This window comes from Podarcis liolepis, assembly GCF_965112155.1.
Source record: "Podarcis liolepis genome assembly, chromosome: 7".
In the NCBI taxonomy this organism is placed as follows: domain Eukaryota; kingdom Metazoa; phylum Chordata; class Lepidosauria; order Squamata; family Lacertidae; genus Podarcis; species Podarcis liolepis.
Window position 1 is genome coordinate 85,308,637 of NC_139561.1, and position 25,546 is coordinate 85,334,182.

The following is a 25,546-nucleotide window of genomic DNA, read 5'->3' on the forward strand; positions in this document are numbered from 1 at the left end:
CCCATTTTTTTTTCTTCGGAAACGGGTCCAAGTGGCTCTTTTTGTCTTAAAGGTTGCAGACCCCTGAGTTATACCTTCAGAGAAGCTAGTACAGGTTTAAACTGGTTCCCATCTTTTTCTGTGAAGGTCATGCTGACTATAAAAGGGCCAGAAGGAGCCTGGACTTCACTTCTCTTTTACTTCTGGTGTGGTGTTCTGTATGCTTAGTGTTAAGCTTTAGACTTATTATAAGTTATTTTAAGTTTAATTTAAATCTGCGGCAACTGGATTTCTTATGGACAGAGCCAATCCTGAATGTACCGGATATGTAACCATTGTGCTCATTTGCCTTCAATAGCAGTAAAGCTCTGCTGGATGAAACATTAATTGCCCCTGGTCTATTGGGGGGGGGGGAATCCTGCAACGTGTTTAAGTTTTTACTCCGCTAACTATATGTTGGAGTTCTGCTCTAGATCATTATTGAATAGAATTTCATGACACCCATTGTATCATTCATTCCTTTTCCTGCAGTGACAGTATTGCTGTCAGACCTTGGGCGCGCTAGGCGGATCAGATCTTTCTGATTTATAGTAGCTAATATATATGTACAGTATATATCTTTAGAAAAAGAAAAAAGCAGTGGAACGCTAGCAGTATGCGGTCACAAAAATGCCCCATCTACATTCCATTTGCAGTTAGTGGCAGGGCACTTTCATTATTTCAGATACGTTATATGCGTGCCAAGTATTGCTATATCTACAGCTACTCCGTCCATTTCCAAGATTTTGAACAGAAGCCTCCCAGACCCATTGAATGGCTCTTTTCTCCTTTCGGGACTCTGTAAGCTTTTGTGGACAAAACATTTGAGTGTGATGCATACGTCATGCCGCTCCTGCAGTGGCTAGGGCTTATGGGAGTTGTAGTCCAAAACAGCCCATTCATTTGAGGCCGCCCCGGAGATATTAACCAGCCTGCTTTCCCTCAGGTAATGGGACTCCGACGCCAACGCAACTACGCTGGCCGCTGGGACGTGCTCATCCAACAAGCAACACAGTGCCTGAATCGCCTGATCCAAATCGCGGCACGGAAGAAGCGAAATTACATCCTGGATCAGGTACGGAGCGATTCCTTCCTTGAGCAGTTTCTCTGTCTACGTCTTTTGAAGATGCCCCACTACTCCAAGCAGGGCAGCAAACGGGTCGTCTTCCATTCACTGCTGGAGCTGTTTAACAAGCATTGTGCACATGTGTGTGTATTGCACCAGGAATTTTACAGGCATGTACCCCTGCATCTCTTCCCCTCCAAACCTGTCGCATGAAAATGAGCCTATATACAGTGGTGCCTCGCAAGACGAAAAGAATCCGTTCTGTGATTCTCTTCGTCTAGCGGTTTTTTCGTCTTGCGAAGCAAGCCCATTGAAGGATTAGAGGATTAGCGTTTTTAGCGGCTTTTAGCGGCTTATCTGCTGATCGGATCAGCTGATAAGCGGCTTAGCGGCTTAGAAAAAGGGGGGGGGGGGAGGAAAAAAACCAGCAGGAACTCGCAAGACATTGTCGTCTTGCGAAGCAAGCCCATAGGAAATTCGTTTTGCGAAGCACCTCCAAAACGGAAAACTCTTTCGTCTAGCGAGTTTTCCGTCTTGCGAGGCATTCGTCTTGCGGGGCACCACTGTAGTAAGCAGCAGCTGTTAACCACATTAAGCAAGACGGCAGACTGTGCTTTAAAATGAATGCAGGTAAAACAGGAGTTCAGCTGTGGGGTTTGGGGCTTCTGAATATAAGCTAAGGTAAGTGCAAGAGAACCAGGTAGGTGACTTTCGGGAAGACCCCAAAGAGCCTGGTTCTGAGAAGCAAATGGCTACCTTGCTTTTGCACAACATGCAAACAGTTGGGTCAAATCAGGCTTAAAAGGAAGAAGACAAACTTTGGGTTAAAGTGCTTCTGCCTCCCCACCCTAGTCTTTCTTTCGAATTCTGAGCAGCAACGTGTTCTAAGTAGCACAGCGAGGAAATCTTAAAAAAAACAAACCAAAAGCCACCTTTCACTAGTGGTACAGTACTAGAGTTTACACTTTATCAGTCTGCGGCAGCTTCTCGCACTTTGTCATGGTGCTTGGGTTTAAAATAGGGGTGAGGATGATTTTGATAATATATTATTTATATGACGCCCATCTCACTGGGTTCCCCCAACCACTCGGGACAGCTTCCAGCAAATTAAAACACAATACGACATCAAACATTAAAAGCTTTCCTGAACAGATAGCAGTTCAAAGATGCCCAAAGCCACGTATACGTAATACTCCATATAGCTGAAATATATATAGAAAGGGAATTAAAATTGGCCTGTGCTGAGGCTGATGGTAGTTATAATCCAAAGCATCTATAGGGCACCAGGTTGGGGAAGGCTGGTTTAATCCTTTCATATGAAAATCACTAAGGCAGAAGAAGGCAGTGGGGAGCTCAGCCTCAGTTTTAAAAAATCTTATTGTGTAGGACCCTGCTGCAGTCAAGTGGCCATTTCTCCTTTTGTGATAAAGGGATTTGATAAAGGGCTTTGATTTCATTTCACAAGTGGCTTCAAAAAGAGATGGGAGATATTTATGGAGGCTAGGTCTGTTGACAGCTATTAGCTGCAATAGCTAAACTAAACCTCTGTGTTGGCATTCAGCCCCTCCCTAAGTGTCAGATTCTGGTACAAACAGGAGAGGGCTGCCGCCTTCACCCACTGCTAGTGAACTTTTTGGAAACATCTGGCGGGGGGGGGGAGGGGTTTGCCATGATTGGAAACAGTGCTGGATAGTGGGGTAGGGGAGCTGAAAATAATGTCAACGTATATCACGTCTGGCAACCAATGCATCCCTTTGGTTTCAGATAATACGTAGGTAGTAAAGGTAAAGGGACCCCTGACCACTAGGTCCAGTCGTGGCCAACTCTGGGGTTGCGGCGCTCATCTCGCTTTATTGGCCGAGGGAGCCGGCGTACAGCTTCCAGGTCATGTGGCCAGCATGACTAAGCCGCTTCTGGCGAACCACAGCAGCGCACGGAAACGCCGTTTACCTTCCTGCCAGAGCAGTACCTATTTGTCTACTTGCACTTTGATGTGCTTTCGAACTGCTAGGTTGGCAGGAGCAGGGACCGAACAACGGGAGCTCACCCCGTCGCGGGGATTCAAACCGCTGACCTTCTGATAAGCAAGCCCTAGGCTCTGTGGTTTAACCCACAGCGCCACCTGCGTCCTGATAATACATAGGTAAGCGAGTCTAAAAAGCCTGGGACTCTGGCAGCTATGGTGGCTATGGTGGCTCATTTACCAGAAATAATGTATTTAGCATTATCTCTGGAAGTGTATGCTGGATTCTCGACTAGACCAAACTTCCTGGTGTATGTTGTGCTTTAGGGGGTCTTAGTTTGGTCGGAATTGAGCACACGCTTCCAGAGTTAACACTAAATACATTGCTTGAATTTGTGTCCTGGGCTTTTTAGATTCATCTACCCAGGTAATACCTGAAACCAAAGGGGCACATTGGTTGCCAGATGTGAAATTTTGTTCAGCTCTCTCACCCCTCTAGGAATAGATGGGCCTTTTGATTTGATTCAGCAGGACAGTTAATGTGTGCCCCCCACCCAAAAGGACCTAGAGGTCAGAATTGAAATGTGTGGGGGTTTTTTAACCAGCCTGCTAGGCTTTATTAACTCTAGCGCTTGGGTGACTGTACCTCAGAGGCTTAAATAACACATCTAAATGGATGGGTCCGAACACTCCTTTTTTGCCACTTGTGTTTAAGCTGTCCAAATCTGTGTTTTTAGCTTGTAAATTGCCCCCTTTCCCCCCTGAACAAAGCAGACTCTGTTCTGTTAGCCTGGCACCCCAGGAGATCTCATTTGAATTGCAAACGGCTGCAAATTACTGGTGCGCGTTGCTGTTTTTATCCTTTAAAACTGGGGAGGAAAGCCTTAAAGGTAGGATAGTAGTCAGGGGGTGACTCCCAATCGGGTGTCGCACACAGCCAGTGATCCACACACATCCTTCTGTATCCATAGGTGGGCGGGGGGGGGTGTCGTTTAAAAACACTGACGGACATCGCAACAGACTTTGACAAGTAACGACCCGGTTTTATTTTTGCCTCTTCTTTTTTGCCGCTGCTAGACAAACGTTTATGGATCTGCCCAGAGACGAAAAATGCGCCCTTTTGAAGGTTTCCAGCGCAAGGCTATTGTAATTTGTCCCACGGACGAGGATTTAAAAGATCGAACAGTAAAACGCACGGATGAGGAGGGGAAGGATGTGCCGGATCATGCAGTGTTAGAAATGAAAGGTAGGATCCTAGAGGGGGGAACACCCATTGCTTTCCTCCGCAGGACCCAGGCGATAAGGGGAGATACCCAGCATGACCGTGTGCATCGTTTGAGGGTTTCTTTAAAGTGATCCCTTAGATCTTTCCAGCTTTCCCTTTTGGCTCCCTTCCACCTGCTCTATCTACCCCCTAGTTACCGCTTCATCATCTCTGCCCACCCAGCGATGCCGCAGGTGCCCACGCACACGGCTGCTGTGGGAGAGGATAGATGCAGAAGGCATATCACGCCTCGAGGCAGTGTTTATCTTGGTAGGCTCACCCCCCTTCAAAATCAAAACCATCACACACAAAAACCCCAAACGAGACAGCCTGCGCCACAACTGCTGCCTTTGAAACGCTAGAACTCGAGGGTCAGGGGTTTTGCACATTTTCTTGGAGGCAGGTCCCCCGTATGTTCAGTGGGACTCGGCCTCCCCAAGGAAGTGTGTTTAGAAATGTAAGCTTTGGCACTTTTCCGGTGGAAATCCCTTTCCTGCTACACCGTAGCTGGGTAGCCTGTGCCAGAGCGCAGCAGGCCTTGACATAGAGGCAGCCCAAATCTCAACGGAGCAATATTCAGTGAGAATATCGTGGGACAGATGGGTAAAGCCCCTGCTCAATGGTTGCCCTGGAACGGGAAAACCGGTCCTCGCAGCAATCCTGTGTTGCATGATAGGCAGAAATGGGCTGTTGAGCCAAGTGGGAGGTTTGATCCTGGCTCTACAGTCTCTAGGGCTCGGACTTCGTCTGAGACACGTAGCACTGGCAGCTGGTCTCTCCAACTCCCAGCAGGTTGGATTAATGTGAGGGGGTGTTTGTAAAGTAGTGTGTGGGATGGAGGGGGGCATAACTTCTCATACTCTCATGCAATCAGATATGAGGTCCTGCACCAATGCGATCCTCTGCACGAGACCAGTAGGGCATCCCCTGACTGTAGCCTGGCAGGAAGGGAGGAGCTAATCTCTCTCATGCCATTCAGTTGGGATTCTTGCATTGCCGGGGTTTGGACTAGATATCCCTCAAGTTCCTTCCCAGCTCTATGATTCTATGCATCAATGCTTTTGGCTTCTTGCTTCTGCTTCCTCAGCATTTCCCACTTGTTCCTTTTTCCCCTCCCATTCTTCTCTCCTGGAGCCCCGGGACGCAGCTCCCGCTCCCTCCCTTTTGCCCCCCTCCCCTCTTCCACTCGGCTTTTCTCCACCGGGGACTGACGCGCGCGTCTGTCTGTCTTCTCCCTCTGCGCCAGCCAACTTCACGCTGCCGGAAGCCGGCGACTTCCTGGACGCGGTGGTCTACATCGAGCTGCAGCGGGACGAAGCGGAGAAGCTGGTGAGGCAGTACAACGAGGAAGGCAAGAAGGCTGGCCCGCCACCTGAAAAACGCTTTGACAACCGCGGGGGAGGCTTCCGTGGCCGTGGAGGAGGCGGCGGCGGCGGAGGAGGAGGAGGCGGCGGCGGAGGAGGTGGCTTTCAGCGCTTCGAGAACCGAGGTCCGCCTATGGGCAACCGGGGTGGCTTCCAGAATCGAGGAGGAGGAGGCAGTGGCGGAGGAGGAGGGTTCAGAGGTAGCGGCGGTGGCGGAGGAGGAGGAGGAGGTAAGCTGACACCAGTGGACCCATTGCATGTGGGAATGTTTGTAATGTGTGCTAGATACCCTGCAAGGGATTCTGTGAGTCGGGAACGCTGTTTTGGGTCTCGCCTTCATCATAAACTTGGTCACTGTGCAGACATACAGTGGGGGGGGGGGTGAGTATTTGATCCCCTTTGCCTGTTTGCCCTGTGACGAAGAAATGACCAGTCCATAATTTTAATGGTAGGTTCATTGTAGCTGTGAGAGACAGAAAAACAACAGGAAAAACACCCAGAAGACGAAAAGCCAGAGAAAGTTAGCAGGGGATCAAATACTTTCCCCCCTCACTGTACCTCTGAGCCATGAATGAATGAATGATTGATTGATTGAATGAATAAATAAAATAAAATAAAATAAAATAAAATAAAATAAATAAATTTTTACAACACCCTATACCCATAGATCTCAGGGCAGTTCACAACATAAAATCACAGTATAAAAAAGACAAAAGACATCTTTTGACTAAGGTTGATATATAAATCCTGTAATGATGAAAATAGTAAACGTCGTTGCAGGACGCTAGCACTGGCGCCTGCTTGAGAATATTCCCAATCCAGTCGGTCACTACAAGGAAGGGCTGTAAAATACTGGCTTTCGCTTGACCTTCCACCTGTGGCTTCTTCATCCAGGCTTCAACAGGGGCGGTGGTGGTGGCGGCGGCGGCGGCTACAACCAGAACCGCTGGGGAGGCGGAAACCGAGACAGCAACAACAACAGCCGGGGCAACTACAACCGGAGCAACCAGCAGCAGAGCAATTTCAGCCCGGCGCGAAACCAGAATACGTACAAGAGCAGCAGCAACATGCCCCCTGCCCCTGCGCCCGCCCCGGCCCCAGCTGCACCTCCCAGTACTTACAACCCAGGACCACAGGTGAGGCGGGGGGTGTGTGTGTGCCTTCTGTTTTGGGAAACACAGAAACCTTCCTTGGGGAGGCCATAGGAGGAGGGGAAAGTTCTTCAGTCCAAACTGTCCTACAAGATACTTCTTTATTCATTTTATGTACAATCTTTACAACAGAAGACTTCACATCCAAGACAAAACAGTATATAACAAAACCTTTCATATTTTCGTTTGTACTGATTCTTCTCAGATTCCCTTTTTTTACTATTCCTTAATATTTGTCTCCTCCTTTTGGTTCCTTATCCTTAATCTCTTAGTTCCCATATATATCTTTAATAATTTCCAATTAATGCCGTTACCTCCCTCCCGCTAAACCCGTTGCTTCCCTTCACCCATGTGCGATATTCTTTACATGCTGTTGTTGTTTTTTGTTGCGTTAACAGCTGTTTATAATTGTTGTTCCATATTTGTTTCAATATCATCCTATAACCTTGCACCCTTTAAACTATTGCATATTAATTTTAGGCTCCGAAGCCAACTCTTTCCATGTAACCCTTGACGCATTCCCACGCTTTGTGAATTTTTTTGATTAGAACAGCCTCTAATTGATGCTGTTAACTGTCTGCTCCTCTTTTTTCTTCTGCTTGTGCCGTCGCAAACAAGTCATTTTCTCCTGCCCATGTCTCTGGGGCAGGGGCAGCCAATGTGCTCCCCTTCACAGGGTGTGGGCTACAACTCCCATTGCCTGCAACTGTTGGTCGTGCTGTCTGGGGCTCCCCCCCCCCCCCAATTCTAGTGCAAGGGATGGCCAAGCTTCTAGGCTCTTTAGTCCACGAAAGCTTCTGCTGTCACTGTGTTCGCAGCTCCTCCTCTGATGGGGATTCAAGGAATGAGCAGCACAGCAGGCACCAGGCATGTCCTTTGGTCTGCGGCAGAGTGGGGTGCACACGAAAAGGCATAGGAACAGTGGCTGAGACCAGGGCAGATGGGGCCCATCTACCGGTCCAGTTTAACTGCACAGTCCTGTGCATGTTTACTTGGAAGTAAGTGCCATTGGGGTTCAATGGGGCTTGCTCCCATGTAAGTACACCTAAGACCAGGGGTCAGCAACCTTTTTCAGCAGGGGGCCGGTCCACTGTCCTTCAGACCTTGTGGAGGGGCCAGACTATATTTTGAAGGGGAAAAAAATTAACGAATTCCTATGCCCCACAAACAACCCAGAGATGCATTTTAAATAAAAGCACACTTTCTGCTCATGTAAAAACACCAGGCAGGCCCCACAAATAAGCCAGAGATTCATTTTAAATAAAAGCACACATTCTACTCATGTAAAAACATACTGATTCCTGGACCGTCCGTGGGCCGGATTTAGAAAGCGATTGGGCCGGATCCAGCCCCCGGGCCTTAGTTTGCCTACCCATGGCTTAAATAGGCTTGTGTTCCCTCCCTGAGAACCATAGTTCTGGGCGTGGGAACTCTGGGTCCTTTGGTAGGGAGTTTACTGGCTGCATTTCCCAAGAACTGCATTTTGGTGGAAGGCACAGTAGCGAAACTGGGAACGCAACAGAGAGTTTTAGAATCACTTTCCGTGTTGAGGAGGGAGTCCTGGACATTGTCAAGGAAGAAGTATGTAGGTGTGTCATGGTGACCTGTGGAGGAAAGGGGCAGACAGGGCGTGCCAGTGTCAAGAGTATTGTGTGGGACTTTTTCAAGCGAGGTGCCTGCCATGGTGGTGGATTTTGCAGGTGCAAAAAAGAACGTTGGAGCCCTTGAAACGAAAACAACCTTTTCCCCATAATGAAAGCTCCGGGACAGGAGGGTGTCATTTATCCCAGGGTATTCTGCATTCACTGGGTCTTCGCTTGCTTCTCTCTGTGGTTTTTTTGGTGTGTTTGCATGGGTAGAGCACAGTGCGTAAAATGATTCCTTTGTACCCTCTGCAGCAGAGCTACAGCCAGCCCTACAACCCCCCATCCAGCTACAGCCAAGGGGGATATGCCCCTAGCTACAACTATGGGAGCTACAGTGGTTACAGCCAAAGCTACAGCCAGCCCCCACCTGCACCAGCTCCGGCCCCAGCCCCAGCCCCAGCCCCCACCCCACCAGCCTACAATCAACCCAACTACAACCAGTACCAACAGGTGAGTGAGAAGGAAAATCTGGGAGCAAGTTCCGTTCAGCTCAGCGGGGCATACCTCTGTGATGCTATCTATAGGATTGCACTGTTACCTGTCTCGGCCTCGCAGCCTCACTTCCATAAGCTCCTCTGGGAGCCTTTTTGGCTTAAAGAGCAGGGCGAAAACGCTGTTAGATCATAATAACAATGAGGCAGATTAGGCACCGGAGTTTCAGATTTTATAGCTCCTACCCCGATTGTGGAGAAGGGATGAATTTGTTGCCTTCATGTTTCTGGGGAACTGCTCAGGGCATTGTGGCATCAGGTGTATTGGACTGGCAAGACCTGGGGCTCCAAGCTCTTGCTCGGCTAGGAAGCATTTCATTTATTGAAGCTTCGCAGAATTGCCAGGTTGGAATGTTGCTCCATACCCCTAGCTGGGAGGTGGGAAAGAAGAGAGGGACCCAGAGGGTGAAAATGAAAAACATGGACGCAAGGGGTGTTTAGTGCAGTGGTGGAAGTCCTCCACACTTAAACAAAGAGAAATTCTGTGGCCTGTATATTTTAGATGAAGCTGCTCAATTCTGCTTTTGTATAGTTCTGTATAAGTTTTGTATAAGTTCCCTGGTGGATTAGCGGGATACAAGTGGTGCTGTGTCTAAACCACTGAGTTTGAATCCCCCCAACAGAGTGAGCGCCCATTGCTCTGTCCCAGCTCCTGCCAACCTAGCAGTTTGAAAGCACACCAGTGCAAGTAGATAAATAGGTACTGCTGCGGTGGGAAGGTAAACAGCATTTCCATGTGCTCTGGCTTCCATCACTGTGTTCTGTTGCGCCAGAAGCAGTTGTCCTGCTGGCCACATGACCTGGAAAGCTGTCTGTGGACAAACGCCAGCTCCCTCGGTCTGAAAGCAAAATGAGCACCACAACCCCGTAGTCGCCTTTGACTGGGCTTAACCGTCCAGTGGTCCTTTGCCTTTTTATTTTTTTTTACTTAGTGGGCTGCAGTATCTGGTATACCCCCCTCCCCCTCCCCAGAACTTTCAGAACCAGATTAAATTGTGCTTCATCTGCCTTACTTTGGACAGGTTGCACAGCTCAGAACCTTGGCTCCCCAAAATGCGGAAGTCTTCCCTCTCGTTCCTCACCCCATAGCGATGGAGTACACATAGGAGCAAGCATACCCTTTTGGTTCTGCATTAAGCAGAGAAGGATTCGTTTAGCAGCCCTCCTTAAAAAGAGAGCTTGCAAGGGAAAGATCAACCTTGTGTAATTTGAGATGCATCGACAGGGATTCTCCAACCACCCATTTATTTTAAATCGGGGCCTGGAGGCCTTTTTCCCCACATATCCCAGTGGTGGGCAGAGACAGAAACGCAAGTGGGCGCAGAGGGCTGCTAGCCTAGTACAGAAGGCTGTATTCCAGCCATTCAGAAGCCAGAGGTTTCTGCACACCCACTAGTGCATTTTTATGGTTCCAGGATCTATTCCAGACGGCCACAGCACCCTGGCAGGATTCACACCAGGGGGTGAGGGGCAGTCTGGGGACAGAGGGCTGGCTATAGAGGCTTGGAAGGCTGCATTCACTCCGGGGTTCTCTGCCTCTGTTTCAAGTCATGCATAAGAAATACCGGTTGGCGCATTGGATTGGAATCTTTCATTTCTCCGGTGTCTGGATATCTGTATTGACAAGCCTTCTCCCTTCTCCCTGCAGTACGCCCAGCAGTGGAACCAGTACTATCAGAACCAGAACCAGAACCAGTGGCCCCCGTACTACGGCAGCTACGACTACGGGAGCTACACGGGCACCTCGCAGGGAGGCTCCAGCACTCAGTGATGGCAGCGCGCCATCCTCGGAGGGGGGGGGGGGCGTGAGCAGCTTGGCTGCGCCGCTTTTGGCAAGTTTTTAAACTTGGCAGTGGGCATTTCTGTCTCGGGAAACCCAGGAGGGAAGGAGCCTCTTCCCGTGTTTCCTCTCTGTAGTTTAGCCTTCCTCAACTACTTGTGGGAGGAAGGGGGGCTCCAGGGGTTTGAGACTACAACTCCCATCAGCCCCAGCCCATCAGCTGGGGCTGATGGGACTTGTAGTCCAAAGCCCCTGGAGGGTTTCCCCCAGTTGGGAAATACTGCTGTCGTTTCGGAAGGTGGCCGCGTTTTTACCTGTACAGCTAGAGGCATGCTTCCTTTCCGTTGTACCATCCCTCACGAGGAAGTTGCATTTATCCCTTTCCTTGTTGAAGACAATTCTTTTTTCTCCTTTTTAAAAAAACGATTCTGGACAAAGAAAAAGCTAGAATGTTCAGCCTTACATCCTTGTATTTTTGTAGGCCCAGATCCACCTTGGCACTAGCCTTTCTACAGTAGTTGGGTGGGTGGGTGGGTGGGTGGAGTTGTGCAAGGGGCCCCTCTTAGGATTTTACCACCACCCCCCCTCTCTCTCTTCACCCCCACCTCGCACAAATCTGCTAGTGATCATCAATTCCAAGCATTTTGGAAACTCTTCCTGCAGTTCAGTGTCACCCGTCTTTGAGGTGTTTTTATCTTGTCTTTTTCTGCAAATAACTATTAAAACTGGAGGGAGAAGAGATGGCTGTCTTATGGTAATTATGAATTTTTTTTTTAGACTTTTATGTAACTTTTTACCGTGGGTCAGCAGCTGTTAATATTTTCATCAAGGTAACAATTCCTTTTTGCTCAATACAGGAGAGAAGAAAACAAAAAGAGGGGGAAATCATCTTCAATGTGTAACTTTTTATACAATGTCTCAGTTTCTGTAACTTTGCACATGCTTTGTGTTGAGTTGAATTGTAACAGCTTTTTGTATTTGGAAGAAAAAAAGAGTGAATATTGAACTTTAAATCTTGTGTCTTGTGTTACCTACACACACACACCCCTTCTCACTGCAACATTCAAAAGCTATAACCTGCACACGGAATTCCACTCTTTAAATTTAAAAACTTTTAAACTGAAGTCACCCATTGATGCAGCGCTTTCTTGTTTGGGGTCACTCATTGATGTCATTCTCCATCTCAATATCACCTTGGATATTTTGGTCAGAGGACAATATTAGGGCCCCAGTCCTAAATTGCTCTTAGTGACCCCCCCAAATAGTATAGTTCTCTGGCTTTAATATTGTCCCTGTCAGGAGCAGGTCAGCAATAAATCACACAGATCAAGTGACGTTAACTCTTTATTAGAAGATAATGGTGTAATGTGAAAGCAGGGTGAATCTTGGATTTGGCTGGCTTCCCTAGGGCCCAGGGGAGCGAGCTCAGATCTCGGAGGATCCAAACTATACAGTCACCAAACAATTGGTGAAATATACCCCACGACATTGCTTTTCTATGGAAATCCACAACTGGAATGCTGACTTGGAACATGAATTTGGAACATTATGGAACAGTAACTTGTTAAAAGACTGAAAGACCGCTGCGCCACAAATCTTAATCAAAAGAAGGAGAGTTGGCGGGTGTCGAAAGAGTTGAAAGACTTTATTAGAAGAAACAAGGTCCACGCGGGAGTGCCAGGTCTAATGAACACACCAACTCTTCTTGGCAGGTAATGCCCCTATGAGGCAGTTGTGGAGACTGAAGGTGCCCACCTTCCCACAGCTGCCTAAGCTGCCCCCTCTCCTGGGTCCTTCCCAAGCAATCTGAGGCTATACTGGCGTGTCTGTCTTTGCTCCTCCCACGTCATACCTCTCTTAGTTCTGGGAGACCAGGAGGGAAGGAGAGCTTATTGCAGCTAGAGGGAGAGAAATTTTCCCCAACACATCACCCCCTCTTGGCCTCTCTCCTCCTGCTTCTGATTCTGGACTTTTCTCTGCCACAGACTCTCCCCACTCACCAAGCCCTGTCACCTCTCCAGTTTCTGACACCTCCCTTTCTTCTCCTTGTGACCACTCATCATCGTCCCACCACCACTCCCTGGGCTCTGAGCCTTCTTCCTTCGGGGGTTTCCCAGTTGGTTACTGCCACCATCCCTCTGCATCTGTCCATGACAGCCCCTCTATCCAAAATACCCAGGGTGATCTTGAGATGGAGAATGAAATCAAGGATGCATCCGAAGGAGGAAGTGTTGCAGTAACGGGTGGTTTCAGTTCCCCTCACAGCACTAGGGACAATTGTGTTCCAGTCACAACGTAGAGGTAAAAATTCTAGATAGCCTGAGCTCTTGTTATTAAACAAAGGTATGAATTGCTACACAGCAGGAAGCCGAAGTGGAATACAGTGGTACCTCGGGTTACATACACTTCAGATTACATACACTTCAGGTTACAGACTCCGCTAACCCAGAAATAGTGCTTCAGGTTCAGAACTTTGCTTCAGGATGAGAACAGAAATTGTGCGGCGGCAGCGAGAGGCCCCATTAGCTAAAGTGGTGCTTCAGGTTAAGGACAGTTTCAGGTTAAGTACGGACCTCCGGAACGAATTAAGTACTTAACCCGAGGTACCACTATACCAGACAAAAAGAGACTACAATTGTACCTTGGATCCCGAATGCCTTGTTACTTGGACGTTTGGGCTCCTAAACGCTGCAAACCCAGAAGTGAGTGTTCTGGTTTGTGAACGGTCTTTGGAACCTGAACAAGGCTTCCGGGGCTTCCGATTGGCTGCGGGAGCTTCCTGCAGCCAATCGGAAGCCGTGCTTTGGTTTCTGAACGTTTTGGAAGTCGAACGGACTTCCAGAAAGGATTTTGTTTGACTTCCAAGGTACAACTGTACTGTAAAATGCAAACTCTAAAAACAATAAAAGCAATTCAATGAACTAAATCCCTACAAACTCCAAAACAGTTTCTTCAGATGTAAAATTGATATTCCGTAAACGGCTGGGTCCTCCTCAAAGGAAGCCTTCTGAAACAAAAATGTATTTCATAGGTGCCTAAACATCACGAAGGTCGACAGCTGCCTGATTTTGTTGGCAACTGATTCTAGAGAGCTGGAACCGCAGCACTAAAAACTTGATTTCTAGTATAGACTCAGTGCACCCCTGGGGCGTATGGTTCTCCCAGCACTGCCCCATCTGAGTAGTGTAGCGGCAGGGCAGGGAAATAATTTCCCAGCCAGCGGGCAAACCTGGGACCTGCTGCATGCAATCACATGCCCTACCTCCAAGCTAAGACCGTTCACAGCTTCCTGCCATAGAAATGGTCTTGCTGACGGGGGGCATTGGGTATTGAAGCCCAATATTTCCTCAATTTCCTAATATTATTTTTTTAAAAAGTTGCAGCTCCCCTTCCCTTATTTAATTTATTAAATTTGTTAGCTGCTTTATCTTGGAACCCAAAAGCATCTGGCGGTTCCCTCACTGCGAGAAGTAAGGTTACAGGGAACCAGGCAGAGGGCCTTCTCGGTGGTGGCACCCGCCCTGTGGAACGCCCTTCCATAAGATGTCAAGGAAATAAATACTATCTGACTTCCAGAAAACATCTGAAGGCAGCCCTGTTTAGGGAAGTTTTTAATGTCGGATGTTTTATCGCTTTTTAAAAATTATTAATTCTGTTGGGAGCTGCCCAGAGTGGGTGGCTGGGGAAACCCAGCCAGATGGACGAGGTATTATTATTATTATTATTATTATTATTATTATTATTATTATTATTTACAGTCAAAGCTGACCAGAGTGGCTGGGACAACCCAGTCAGATGGGCAGGGCAACACAACACAACACAACACAACACAACACAACACAACACAACACAACACAACACAACACAACACAACACAACACAACACAACACAACACACACAGCCCACTTTTGCGAGGGTTCTTTTTCTCCCCTTCAAAGAAATGCGCTTCCAACCCTCGCCCTGTGGGATGGAATTCTCCCCGGAACCAAAGCCTCTCGGCGCCGCGGAGGAGGATCCCATTCTCCGGCGCACCGCCGGAACCGGAAGTTCCCGTTAGCTGGTGTTTAGGCATCGGTTCGCCTTCCCCCGCGAGCGGAGACGGGTGTCGCGGCATGGAGGCAGGAGGGGCCGAGCCCCCAGAGCCGCCTTCCCCAGGTGAGCGCCCCCGTTCCGGCGCGCTGAGGACGGGGCGGAGGCGGTGTTGCACTCAAATGGGCCCCCACGCCCCTTGTCTTCCTCTTCTTGCTCCCTGATTCCCCCACCCGCCTCATTTCTTCTTTCTCCCCACTTTTCTGTCTTCTCTTCTTCCCTGAGTGGCTGGGGAGAGTCCTAGTCTCTGGAGAGAGGGAGGAGAAAGTGTGGGAAGGCGGTGATTTGGACATGAAACGACAGTATGCACGAGCCTTTGGGCTGCCATCCTTTTTATTGTGCAATCCTTATGAGAGAGAGAGAAGGGTCTTTATCTGCATCATCCACTAGCCATAGCAATGAAATGAAATGCTTGAGCTGTAAGACACCGTTCACCCCCTTCAGTGATCTTGCATGCCCTCCAACATTTCTCTGATGAAAACAGGGACATCCTATTCCAGGGGTCAGCAAACTTTTTCAGCAGGGGGCTGGTCCACTGTCCCTCAGACCTTTTGGGAGGCCTGACTATATTTGCGGGGGGGGGGGGGATTGAACGAATTCCTATGCCCCACAAAAACCCGGAGATGCATTTTAAATGAAAGCACACATTCTACTCATGTAAAAACACGCTGATTCCCAGACTGTCCGTGGGCCGGATTGAGAATGCAATTGGGCCAGATCCGGCCCCTGGCCCTTAGTTTGCCTACCCCTGTGGACCTATTCCATCATAACGACAATGATGATGGTAGTAATTTTATTATTTGTACCTCTGCCCATCTGACTTGGTTTCCCCAGCCACTCTGGGCGGCTTCCAACATATAGATTAAAAACAAAAAACAAAACATTAAACGTTAAAAAACTTCTCCAGGGCTGCCTTCAGATGTCTTCTAAAGGTTGTATAGTGACCTATCTCCTTGGCACGGGGGTCGCGTAACTCCACATCCTCTAACATTTCTCCGCTGAAAATAGGGACATCGTAAGGAAAAGCGGGGCATTCTGGGGTCAAATCAGAAACCAGGATGGCTTCAGTAAATCCGGGACTGTCCCTGGAAAATAGGGACACTTGGAGGGTCTGAATGATGTGTGGTAGCAGTTTCACAGGTACTAATTGGAATTTCTTGGACTACTGCAATGCACTCTACGTGGGGCTACCTTTGAAGGTGACTCGGAAACTACAACTAATCCAGAATGCGGCAGCTAGACTGGTGACTGGGGGCGGCTGCTGAGACCACATAACACCGGTCTTGAAAGACCTACATTGGCTCCCAGTACGTTTCCGAGCACAATTCAAAGTGTTGGTGCTGACCTTTAAAGCCCTAAACGGCCTCGGTCCAGTATACCTGAAGGAGCGTCTCCACCCCCATCATTCTGCCCGGATGTTGAGGTCCAGCGCCGAGGGCCTTCTGGCGGTTCCCTCATTGCGAGAACCAAAGCTACAGGGAACCAGGCAGAGGGCCTTCTCGGTAGTGGCGCCCGCCCTGTGGAACGCCCTTCCAGCAGATGTCAAAGCGATAAACAACTACCTGACATTCAGAAGACATCTGAAGGCAGCCCTGTTCAGGGAAGTTTTTAACGTGTGATATTTTACTGTATTTTTGGTTATTATGGAAGCCGCCCAGAGTGGCTGGGGAGGCCCAGCCAGATGGGCGGGGTATAAATAAATTATTATTATTATTATTATTATTATTATTATTATTATTATTATTATTATTATTATTATTTCTCTGTCTTTCCAGTCATCGGCTCCCGAGCTGATGTAGAGGAAGGCAGCCCAGACAGAGGGATGCTTGAAAGCGGTCTTCCAGACAACATTGAGGCTGCAAAGCCACTGGACTCTGCAGAAGAGATGGTGGGAATCCTAGCACCCGCAGACTGCCTCCCGAAGGACAGCGGTGCTCCCAGTGAGGCTTTACAAATGGTCCACAGGGGGGGACAGAAGCCAGATGCTTCAGGTGCTAGTGGCTGTAGGGTGACTAAGAGCTCTCCGCTGCGCCGGCCTCTCTGGGGAGAAGAGATGTCAGGGGTCCCAAACCCACAGAGCTCCCCGTTGAACTGGAATGGGGCATCTAAAGCGCCAGGAAGTCGTCGGGAAGAGCACTCATGGAACCCTGGTTCCAGCCTTCCTAGTGGGACGCACGAGGCCATCAGTGCCTTTCTTTCCTCCTGCTGGAGTGAGTTGCAGACTGAGCCCCCATCTGCAAATAACCCGAGCAAGGCATCTCAGCAGGGCAGCGGAGAATCAGAGGTTATGGCTACTGAAGACATGCCCCCTAATGGCGGGGAGGCCTCTGACACCAAACAGCCCCACTGGGGCGGCGGAAAGCCGGAGTCTGTTGGCTCCAATTCGTCGCCTGCTGGACCCGTAGAGGACGACGACCCTGGTGTCCTCGCCATGTTCCATGCCGTGGCCAACAGCCGCTTGCCTGTGCGGAGCCAGCAGAAGGACGAGCCGGATTTCACGCCCGCGCAGAAGCTGGCTATCTTGCGGGATTTGTATCACAGCAAGCCGCTGGTGTTCCTGGAGCGGTTCCGGACGGTCCTGCGAGAGGAACACCTGCCTTGCTTCCGCCACCTCTCCGGCAGCTACGAGGCAGACTTCTACTGTGCCGAAGTGCGCAGGGCCAGCCTGGGCAAGACGCGCCACACCCGGGTGCGGAACAAGCGCTACGCAGCCCTGCAGCAACTCATCCAAGGTACTGGGCCTTCAGATCCTGATTCCATTCTGGAAGGGATTAGATTACAGGGGTCAGCAAACTTTTTCAGCAGGGGGCCGGTCCGCTGTCCCTCAGACCTTGTGGGGGGGCCGGACTATACAGTGGTACCTCAGGTTAAGAACTTAATTCGTTCTGGAGGTCCGTTCTTAACATGAAACTGTTCTTAACTAAGGTACCACTTTAGCTAATGGGGCCTCCCGCTGCCACTGCTGCGCAATTTCTGTTCTCATCCTTAAGCATCCTGAAGTTCTTAACCCGAGGTACTATTTCTGGGTTAGCGGAATCTGTAACCTGAAGCACCTGCAACCTGAAGCATACATAACCCGAGGTACCACTGTATTTTGAAAAAAAATATATTAATGTATTCTTATGCCCCACAAATAATCCAGACATGCATTTTAAATAAAAGCACACATTCTACTGATTCCCGGACCATCCACAGGCCGGATTTAGAAGGCGATTAGGCTGGATCCAGCCCGCGGGTCTTAGTTTGCCTACCCATGGATTAGAATCATAGCATTGTGGACGGGAGGCCGATTCCTATTACAATGTGCTTGTGGGTGGATAACAGCCCGGATTGGAATGGAGACAGACCTCCAGAATGAATTAAGTTCTTAACCCGAGGTACCACAGTAATGGATAGATTAAGTACAGTGAGATTAATTGGAAGTCAGTATTAAATTTCTTCTATATAAGTTTTATAATTGTGTTCAGTATCAGGAGTATATATGATGATAATTATACAGTGGTACCTCTGGTTATGTACTTAATTCGTTCCGGAGGTCTGTTCTTAAGCTGAAACTGCTTTTAACCTGAGGTACCACTTTAGCTAATGGGGCCTCCCGCCACGTGATTTCTGTTCTCATCCTGAAGCAAAGTTCTTAACCCAAGGTACTATTTCTGGGTTAGCGGAGCCTTCTAACCCGAAGCGTATGTAACCCGAGGTAACACTGTATTAATCTTCTTGTATCTTATAGTATGGTGGTTTGTTTGATTCTTCTGTTATTTGTTTGTTTGATTGTATGTATGTTTGTTTACTTGTATGTACGTCTGTTCTTTCATAAATGTATTTACAGTGGTACCTCTGGTTACATACTTAATTCATTCCGGAGGTCTGTTCTTAACCTGAAACTGTACTTAACCTGAAGCACCACTTTAACTAATGGGGCCTCCTGCTGCTGCCGTGCCAGTGGAGCACAATTTCTGTTCTCATCCTGAACCAAAGTTCTTAACCCGAGGTACTATTTCTGGGTTTGCGGAGTCTGTAACCTGAAGCGTATGTAACCTGAAGCGTATGTAACCCGAGGCACCACTGTATTTTAAATTAATAAAGCTATATTATATAAAAAAAGGAAATTCCACAACACCAAGTATGGAAAGCTTCTCAAAACAAGCCCCATGTCTGCTCCTCTCTTGCTGCCCGCAGGTGGGGAGTACTTCAGCGACGAGCAGATGCGCTGCCGGGAGCCCCTTCTTTACGAGCAGTACATCGGGCAGTACCTGAGCGACGAGGAGATGCAGGCCCTGGGCAGCGGCAAGCTGGAAGCCTCCTGCTCTCTCTCGGGCGTCCTCCTGGACTCCTACCAGGAGCAGGTCATCCAGCGGCGGCTGCAGGTCCAGCAGGAGCAGGAGGAGGCCTGTGAAGAGGAGGAAGAGGAAGACAGCGATGATGAAGGTCGGTCAAGAGGAGGGGTGGGATCCAGCGGAGGGCGGGGAGACCTTCCCAGCCTGGGGGAATAGTTAAGACTGTGAAACTCTTGGCTCCAGGAGGTAGCGATGGCCTCCAAACTGGATGGCTTTAAAAGACGACTGGACATATTCTTATTTTTTCCTTTTTTTTAAACAAATTTATTTATTAGATTTTCCAAATTAAAATTTACATTCACATAACAACATACTATGGGACATGGGCGGCGCTGTGGGTTAAACCACAGAGCCTAGGACTTGCCGATCAGAAGGTCGGCGGTTCGAATCCCTGCGACGGGGTGAGCTCCCGTTGCTCGGTCCCTGCTCCTGCCCACCTAGCAGTTCAAAAGCACATCAAAGTGCAAGTAGATAAATAGGTACCACTCCGGCGGGAAGGTAAATGGCGTTTCCCTGCGCTGCTCTGGTTTGCCAGAAGCGGCTTAGTCATGCTAGTCACATGACCTGGGAGCTGTACGCCGGCTCCCTCGGCCAATAAAGCGAGATGAGCGCCGCAACCCGAGTCGGCCATGACTGGACCTAATGGTCAGGGGTCCCTTTACCTTTAGCTAACAACATACTATATAGAAACAAGATTCCCAAGAGTCTCCTGGACTTCCCTCCTCCCCTTTGTGGGTCTTTTTGTTATTCCTTTCCTTCTGCATCTGTTATAATGATCCAAATTTTTGTAGCTCCATTACGTCACAGTCAAGAGGCAGCAGTGCTTCTGAACACTAGTTGCTGGAAATCACGGGAGGGGAGAGATCTCGGGACCTGCTTGCGGGTTTCCCACAGGCATCTATTGTGAGAATGGGATGCTGGACTACATTGGCCACTGGCCTGATCCAGTAAAGCTATTCTTATATTTATTTGTATGGGGGCAGCATACCAGGGGTGGGTGCCCAAGGCTAAAAGTGAGTGGGGCAAATTTATTATTTATACCCCGCCCATCTGGCTGGGTTTCCCCAGCCACTCTGGGCTTGCTTCCAACAGAATATTAAAATACAATAACCTATTAAACATTAAAAGCTTCCCTAAAGAGGGCTGCCTTCAGATGTCTTCTAAAGGTCTGGTAGTTGTTTTTCTATTTGACATCTGTTGGGAGGACATTCCACAGGGCGGGTGCCACTACCGAGAAGGCCCTCTGCCTGGTTCCCTGGTTTCCTTTCTCCAAGGAAAGTCACAGCTTTCTGTATGCGCTCGCCCTGCCCCTTGCGAACATCTCTCCTTCCTCCCTTTGGGCAAGGAAGAGGCACCAGCGCTGTCCAGGGACCCTTGCCAGCCTGAAAATGCATTTGAGGAAGGCCACTGAGGAGCATAGATAGGGATTGTGGCCTTGGGAGGCGTCTCAGGGGCCCTAGAGCAGGAGAGGCCTGGAGGTCTCATCCAGTCATTTGAGGAGCACAGCAAGAAATCCAAGGCTTTGGGAGGAAGAGCAAAAGTGCCTTTGATATGAGCAGGAGGACTGGAGGACCCGTCTCTTGGGCTCATTTGGGTTCCTGAGAGATGGAGGTAGGACAACTGGGACTGTGGCATCCTCTGGGCTGGGAATGTTGCTGTTTTTCAAGGATGCGGGGAGGAAGGGTAGCTTCTCTCCAGCTCCAGAAGAAGAAGAAGAGTTTGGATTTGATATCCCGCTTTATCACTGCCCTAAGGAGTCTCAAAGTGGCTAACAATCTCCCTTTCCCTTCCTCCCCCACAACAAACACTCTGTGAGGTGAGTGGGGCTGAGAGGCTTCAGAGAAGTGTGACTGGCCCAAGGTCACCCAGCAGCTGCATGTGGAGGAGCAGAGATGCGAACCCAGTTCCCCAGATTGCAAGACTACCGCTCTTAACCACTACACCACACTGACTGAGCCCGCTCTCCCCTCTCTAGACAAGGCCTCTGACCTGGACATGGAGGATTGGGTCCCTGAACAGGAGGAGAAGGCCTACCTGCGGGAAGAGTTCACCAGCCGCATGTACCAGCGCTTCCTCGACGGCAAGGATAGGGACTTCAACTACAGGTGAGGAATCAGGGCGGCACGTCAGCGGATAGGTCCTTTCACTCTTTGCTGTGGGCGTTTCTCAGTGTCACTTTGGTGACGAGCCGTCATCGCTGAAAAACACATGAATCCAAGGTTGTATCTCTGGCACCAACTAATCTGGTGCCTTCCAGGTGTTTGGGGGACAGTTTCCATCACTCGATGGAACAGTGACTACAGCTGTAGAAATGGTTCTCATGCCCTTAGTTTGTTTGAATGGGTGATGTTGCTGTACACTGGCTCCTGGTGGAGTATCGGGTCAGGTTTAAGGTGCTGGTTTTGACCTTTAAAGCCCTTTGTGGCTTAGGGCCCTCGTATTTACGGAACCGCCTCTCCCGGTATGCCCCGCAGAGGACCTTAAGGTCCATGAATATTCATAGTTTAGAGGTCCTGGGCCCTAAGGAAGTCAGATTATCCTCCACCAGGGCCTTCTCAGTGATGGCTCCAACCTGGTGGAATGCTCTGTCCCATGAGACCAGGGCCCTGCAGGATTTAACTTCCTTCCGCAGGGCCTGTAAGACGGAGCTATTCCGTCTGGCTTTCAATTTGAACTTAGCCTGATCTTTTATTCCCCTACCTTCCCTCCCCCTCCCCATTTTATGAAGATTACCCGCTCTGGGATCCCACAGCTAATTCTCCCCTGGTCTCCTCACTGGCCCAAATAGAACTAATTTAGCCAGCTAGCCCTGGTGATCATCTAATGTTTATTGGATGGATTTCCCCCCTAAATTGATTTTTGATTTTATTGTTATTCAGGTTTTATACCGTATTTTATGCTGTTTTTTTGTAGCATCAATTAAGTGTTTTAAATTTGTTGTTAGCCGCCCTGAGCCCGGTTTTCTGAACCGGGAAGGGCGGGGTATAAATAAAAAAAAATTATTAGTAGTAGTATTGTTACACTGGTTCAGTGATTTCTGCCTGCGAAACGGTTTATAAATGGACAAATAAAGAAATGAGGCCATTCCTGGCCCAGCCAGCATCTCATGTCTCGCATTGCACAGAACTCAGAGGTGGAGAGGGCCCCTCACTTCCACGCTGGATGAGACAGAAAGACCCAGGTCCCTCTTCTGTTACCCTGAACAACATCCCTGCCCCACCCCAGTCCTGTGCCCTCCAATTGTTGCTGGACTCAAGCTCCCCATTCGGCACGACCAAGATGGCCAGAGGTCAGGTGCGATGGGAGTCGTCGTCCAAAACATCTGACGGGCTCCAGAACACGGAAGGGCGATCTAGAACATGCAGAGAGTGTGGGGCAAGGGAGAGGGGCATTCTCTTCTTGCTAGGCTTTGGAGCAGGAGCAGCCAATGTTGCGAGACTCCAAATCCCATCAGGCCCCAGTGGTCAGGGATGATGGGATCTGTAGTCCAGCAATGGGTGGAGAGCCCAGATTGGCCACCCCTGCTTTGGAGGCTCTCACCGCACTGGGCTTTGGAGACTCTGAGGAGCAGTGAAGATCTTGCATTGCTTCCCCCTTGCCTTACACTCTCTGGACATGCCAGGCGGCTTGTGGGGGCACGCTCGGCAGCAGCCACAAATCGTGGCTGGCTCTGTGGGTCAGCCAAAACTTGCGGACCCCTCTCCCTCCTGGTGCCAACTCTGCAGACCTGAAGCCGCTTCCGGGTTTGTGAGTGTAAACCTGTGCCTTTCCTCCCTCCAGCGAGGTTGACGAGAACCCCGACTTTGACAACCTGGACATCGTGTCGCGGGATGAGGAGGAGCGCTACTTCGATGGGGAGGAGCCGGAAGACGCAGACGCTATGGAAGCAGAGTAGATGGGGCTGAGATCCTGACCCCCCAAGGTGCCAGGATGCAGCAGCAAGGAGCCATGTGTTGGCTGTTTCCTTCCCATCTTGTGCAACCTCTCTCCTGCCGGACTGGGCGGCTCCGCCGATAGGGATCAGAATGGCATTGGCGTGTAGGGTGAGTTGTGTTGGAGGTCTATGGCAATCGACGGTCTGTGATGCCTTCAGCATCTTCTGCACCCCACCATTCCGGAGCTCCCCACTTCCCAGTTGCTAAAGAGGGGTAAGGAAGGGAATGTCACTCTCTGGGACTGGTCAGCGGCCGTCTGGATCAGAAGCACCAGGGCAGATCATGGCTTCCCTTCCATGGCGCTGCCTTCGATTCTGGACATCCCTGTTGTAGAGATGTGTCTCTGTCTCTTTCCTGTAAGAAATGGGTCTTCTGTGTTGGAGATGGGACTAGCCCGAAGCCCAGACCCTCCTGTGCAAAGGACATTGCTGGCTGGCAAGTTGGCTTTTTGCAGTATCTATGTCCGATTGATCATTATTTTTTGCAGCGTTGGACAGCTGAAAATAAACAACCTTTTAAGTAATTTGTTGGGTGGTCTCTTAAAAGTGAGAAGGATCTTCGCCCCATCTTGAATTTGTTTGCGTTTCTTTAACTGACTTGCTCACCGTTCCCAGTGGATCAGGGCCACATTTATTTACATCTCTGCACCATATCAGAAGTCCGTTATTATTATTATTTGGTTTCCCCAGCCACTCTGGGCAGCTTAAAAGGGAAAGGGACCCCTGACCATTAGGTCCAGTCTGGGGTTGCGGCGCTCATCTCGCTTTACTGGCCAAGGGAGCCGGCGTACAGCTTCCGGGTCATGTGGCCAGCATAACTAAGCCAGTTCTGGTGAACCAAAGCAGCACGCAGAAACAGCATTTACCTTCCCGCTGGAGCGGTACCTATTTATCTACTTGCACTTTGACGTGCTTTCGAACTGCTAGGTTGGCAGGAGCAGGGACTGAGCAACGGGAGCTCACCCCGTCGCGGGGATTCGAACCGCTGACCTTCTGATCGGCAAGTCCTAGGCTCCGTGGTTTAACCCACAGCCTCTGCTGCTGGGCAGCTTACAGCATATGTAAAACAAGATGCCCCTAAGCCAGGGATGAGGAACCTGGGGCCAAGGCGTTGCTGGACTGCAACTCCCATCGTCATTATCCCTTTGTCCTCATCAGTTGGAGCTGATGGGAGTTGGAGCCCAGCACCAATTTCCCATCAATGCCCTGAAGGGTTAGGAAAAGGGAGGTGGGAATAGGGAGCGAGTGATCTTTGGAATCAGAGCTTTCCTTCTCCTAGATGGGCTCCCTTCCCAGGTGGATGAGTCCCCTCTGCCCATCACTTCTCTCTACAGCGCGCGCAGAAGCCGCCTTCTTGACCATGGGCCCCACTATTGGTCTTGTCCGCTCCTTCAGCCGGAGTGTGTGATTCCTAGCTCACTGAGGGTTTGAGACCCATCGGCTACCCTCACCTGGTTTAGCCACAACTCGAAGCCTTTTCATGGTGCTGCTGTCACATGCTGACAGCTTTTAGGAGCCACAGGTGAGTGCTGAGTGCAGGATGAGGACCAAAGATGGACAAACTACCCCTGAAGGAGCACATCTGTCCCCCACCAGAGGTACTAGGTAAAGAGGGAGGGCGTTCCACAGGGCAGGTGCCACTACCGAGAAGGCCCTCTGCCTGGTTCCCTGTAACTTGGCTTCTTGCAGCGAGGGAACCGCCAGAAGGCCCTTGGCACTGGACCTCAGTGTCCGGGTAGAACGATGAGGGTGGAGACGCTCCTTCAGGTATACTGGACCAAGGCCGTTTAAGCCTCTTAGTAATAATAATATAATAATAACTTCTTATTTATACTCCCCAGCCACTCTGGGCGGTTCCCAATCAAATGTTAAAAACAATACAGCATTAAATATTAAAAACTTCCCTAAACAGGGCTGCCTTCAGATGACTTTTAAAGATAGGATAGCTGCTTATTTCCTTCACATCTGAAGGGAGGGCGTTCCACAGGGCGGGCACCACTACCGAGAAGGCCCTCTGCCTGGTTCCCTGTAAACTAACTTCTCGCAATGAGGGAGCCACCAGAAGGCCCTCGTCGTTGGATCTCAGTGTCCGGGCTGAACGATGGTGGAGACGCTCCTTCAGGTATACAGGACAAAGGCCATTTAGGGCTTTAAAGGTCAGCACCAACAGCCTTCAGCTGCAGCAGTGGAATAAGACCTGGTTGGAAGAGATCAGACCAAAGGCTGGAATATAGAATCCCTGGGTGGAGTTTCTTACTCTGAGGACGAGGGGTGCTAGTGATGTCTGTTGAGCTGGGAGCTGAGAATGTGCTCAAAGCTCCCCCTTTGAAAGCAAATGCCAGGAACTCAATCTTGATCAGCTGCGGCCAGCAGGGGGCAGCAACTACTAAGTAATCCAGGGCCAGGATTCCTGGGTTGTCTCCCGTACTACTAGAGAGGAGT

The 25,546-nt window shown here is 49.6% G+C and overlaps 2 protein-coding genes and 1 long non-coding RNA gene across 4 annotated transcripts in view; 2 read left to right on the plus strand and 1 right to left on the minus strand.

The window, feature by feature from the left end:
- The window catches only part of LOC310712764, a 274,730-nt gene extending 266,017 nt beyond the window's left edge, over positions 1-8,713 (minus strand). The window contains exon 1 of the long non-coding RNA XR_014528996.1: positions 7,194-8,713. This is a non-coding gene — a long non-coding RNA (uncharacterized lncRNA). The remainder of the gene's footprint in view (positions 1-7,193) is intronic.
- Positions 1-11,756, plus strand: part of LOC310712592 (heterogeneous nuclear ribonucleoprotein U-like protein 1) — a 28,990-nt gene extending 17,234 nt beyond the window's left edge. The window contains exons 10-15 of one of the 2 annotated variants that reach the window (XM_083515793.1): positions 965-1,093; positions 4,125-4,293; positions 5,558-5,905; positions 6,570-6,811; positions 8,725-8,922; positions 10,612-11,756. In XM_083515793.1, coding sequence (XP_083371919.1) covers positions 965-1,093; positions 4,125-4,293; positions 5,558-5,905; positions 6,570-6,811; positions 8,725-8,922; positions 10,612-10,734 — 1,209 coding nt within the window. In that variant the 3' untranslated portion in view covers positions 10,735-11,756. The remainder of the gene's footprint in view (positions 1-964; positions 1,094-4,124; positions 4,294-5,557; positions 5,906-6,569; positions 6,812-8,724; positions 8,923-10,611) is intronic. The other variant, XM_083515794.1, reaches the window with a different exon arrangement.
- A 3,022-nt stretch (positions 11,757-14,778) lies between these two features.
- Positions 14,779-23,628, plus strand: LOC310712643 (coiled-coil domain-containing protein 97-like). The gene is made up of 5 exons (XM_083515913.1): positions 14,779-14,899; positions 16,609-17,565; positions 19,013-19,261; positions 21,146-21,275; positions 22,951-23,628. Exons 1-5 carry the CDS (start codon positions 14,857-14,859, stop codon positions 23,063-23,065), a joined length of 1,494 nt encoding a protein of 497 aa, XP_083372039.1. The 5' UTR covers positions 14,779-14,856; the 3' UTR covers positions 23,066-23,628.
- The last annotated feature ends 1,918 nt before the right edge of the window (positions 23,629-25,546 follow it).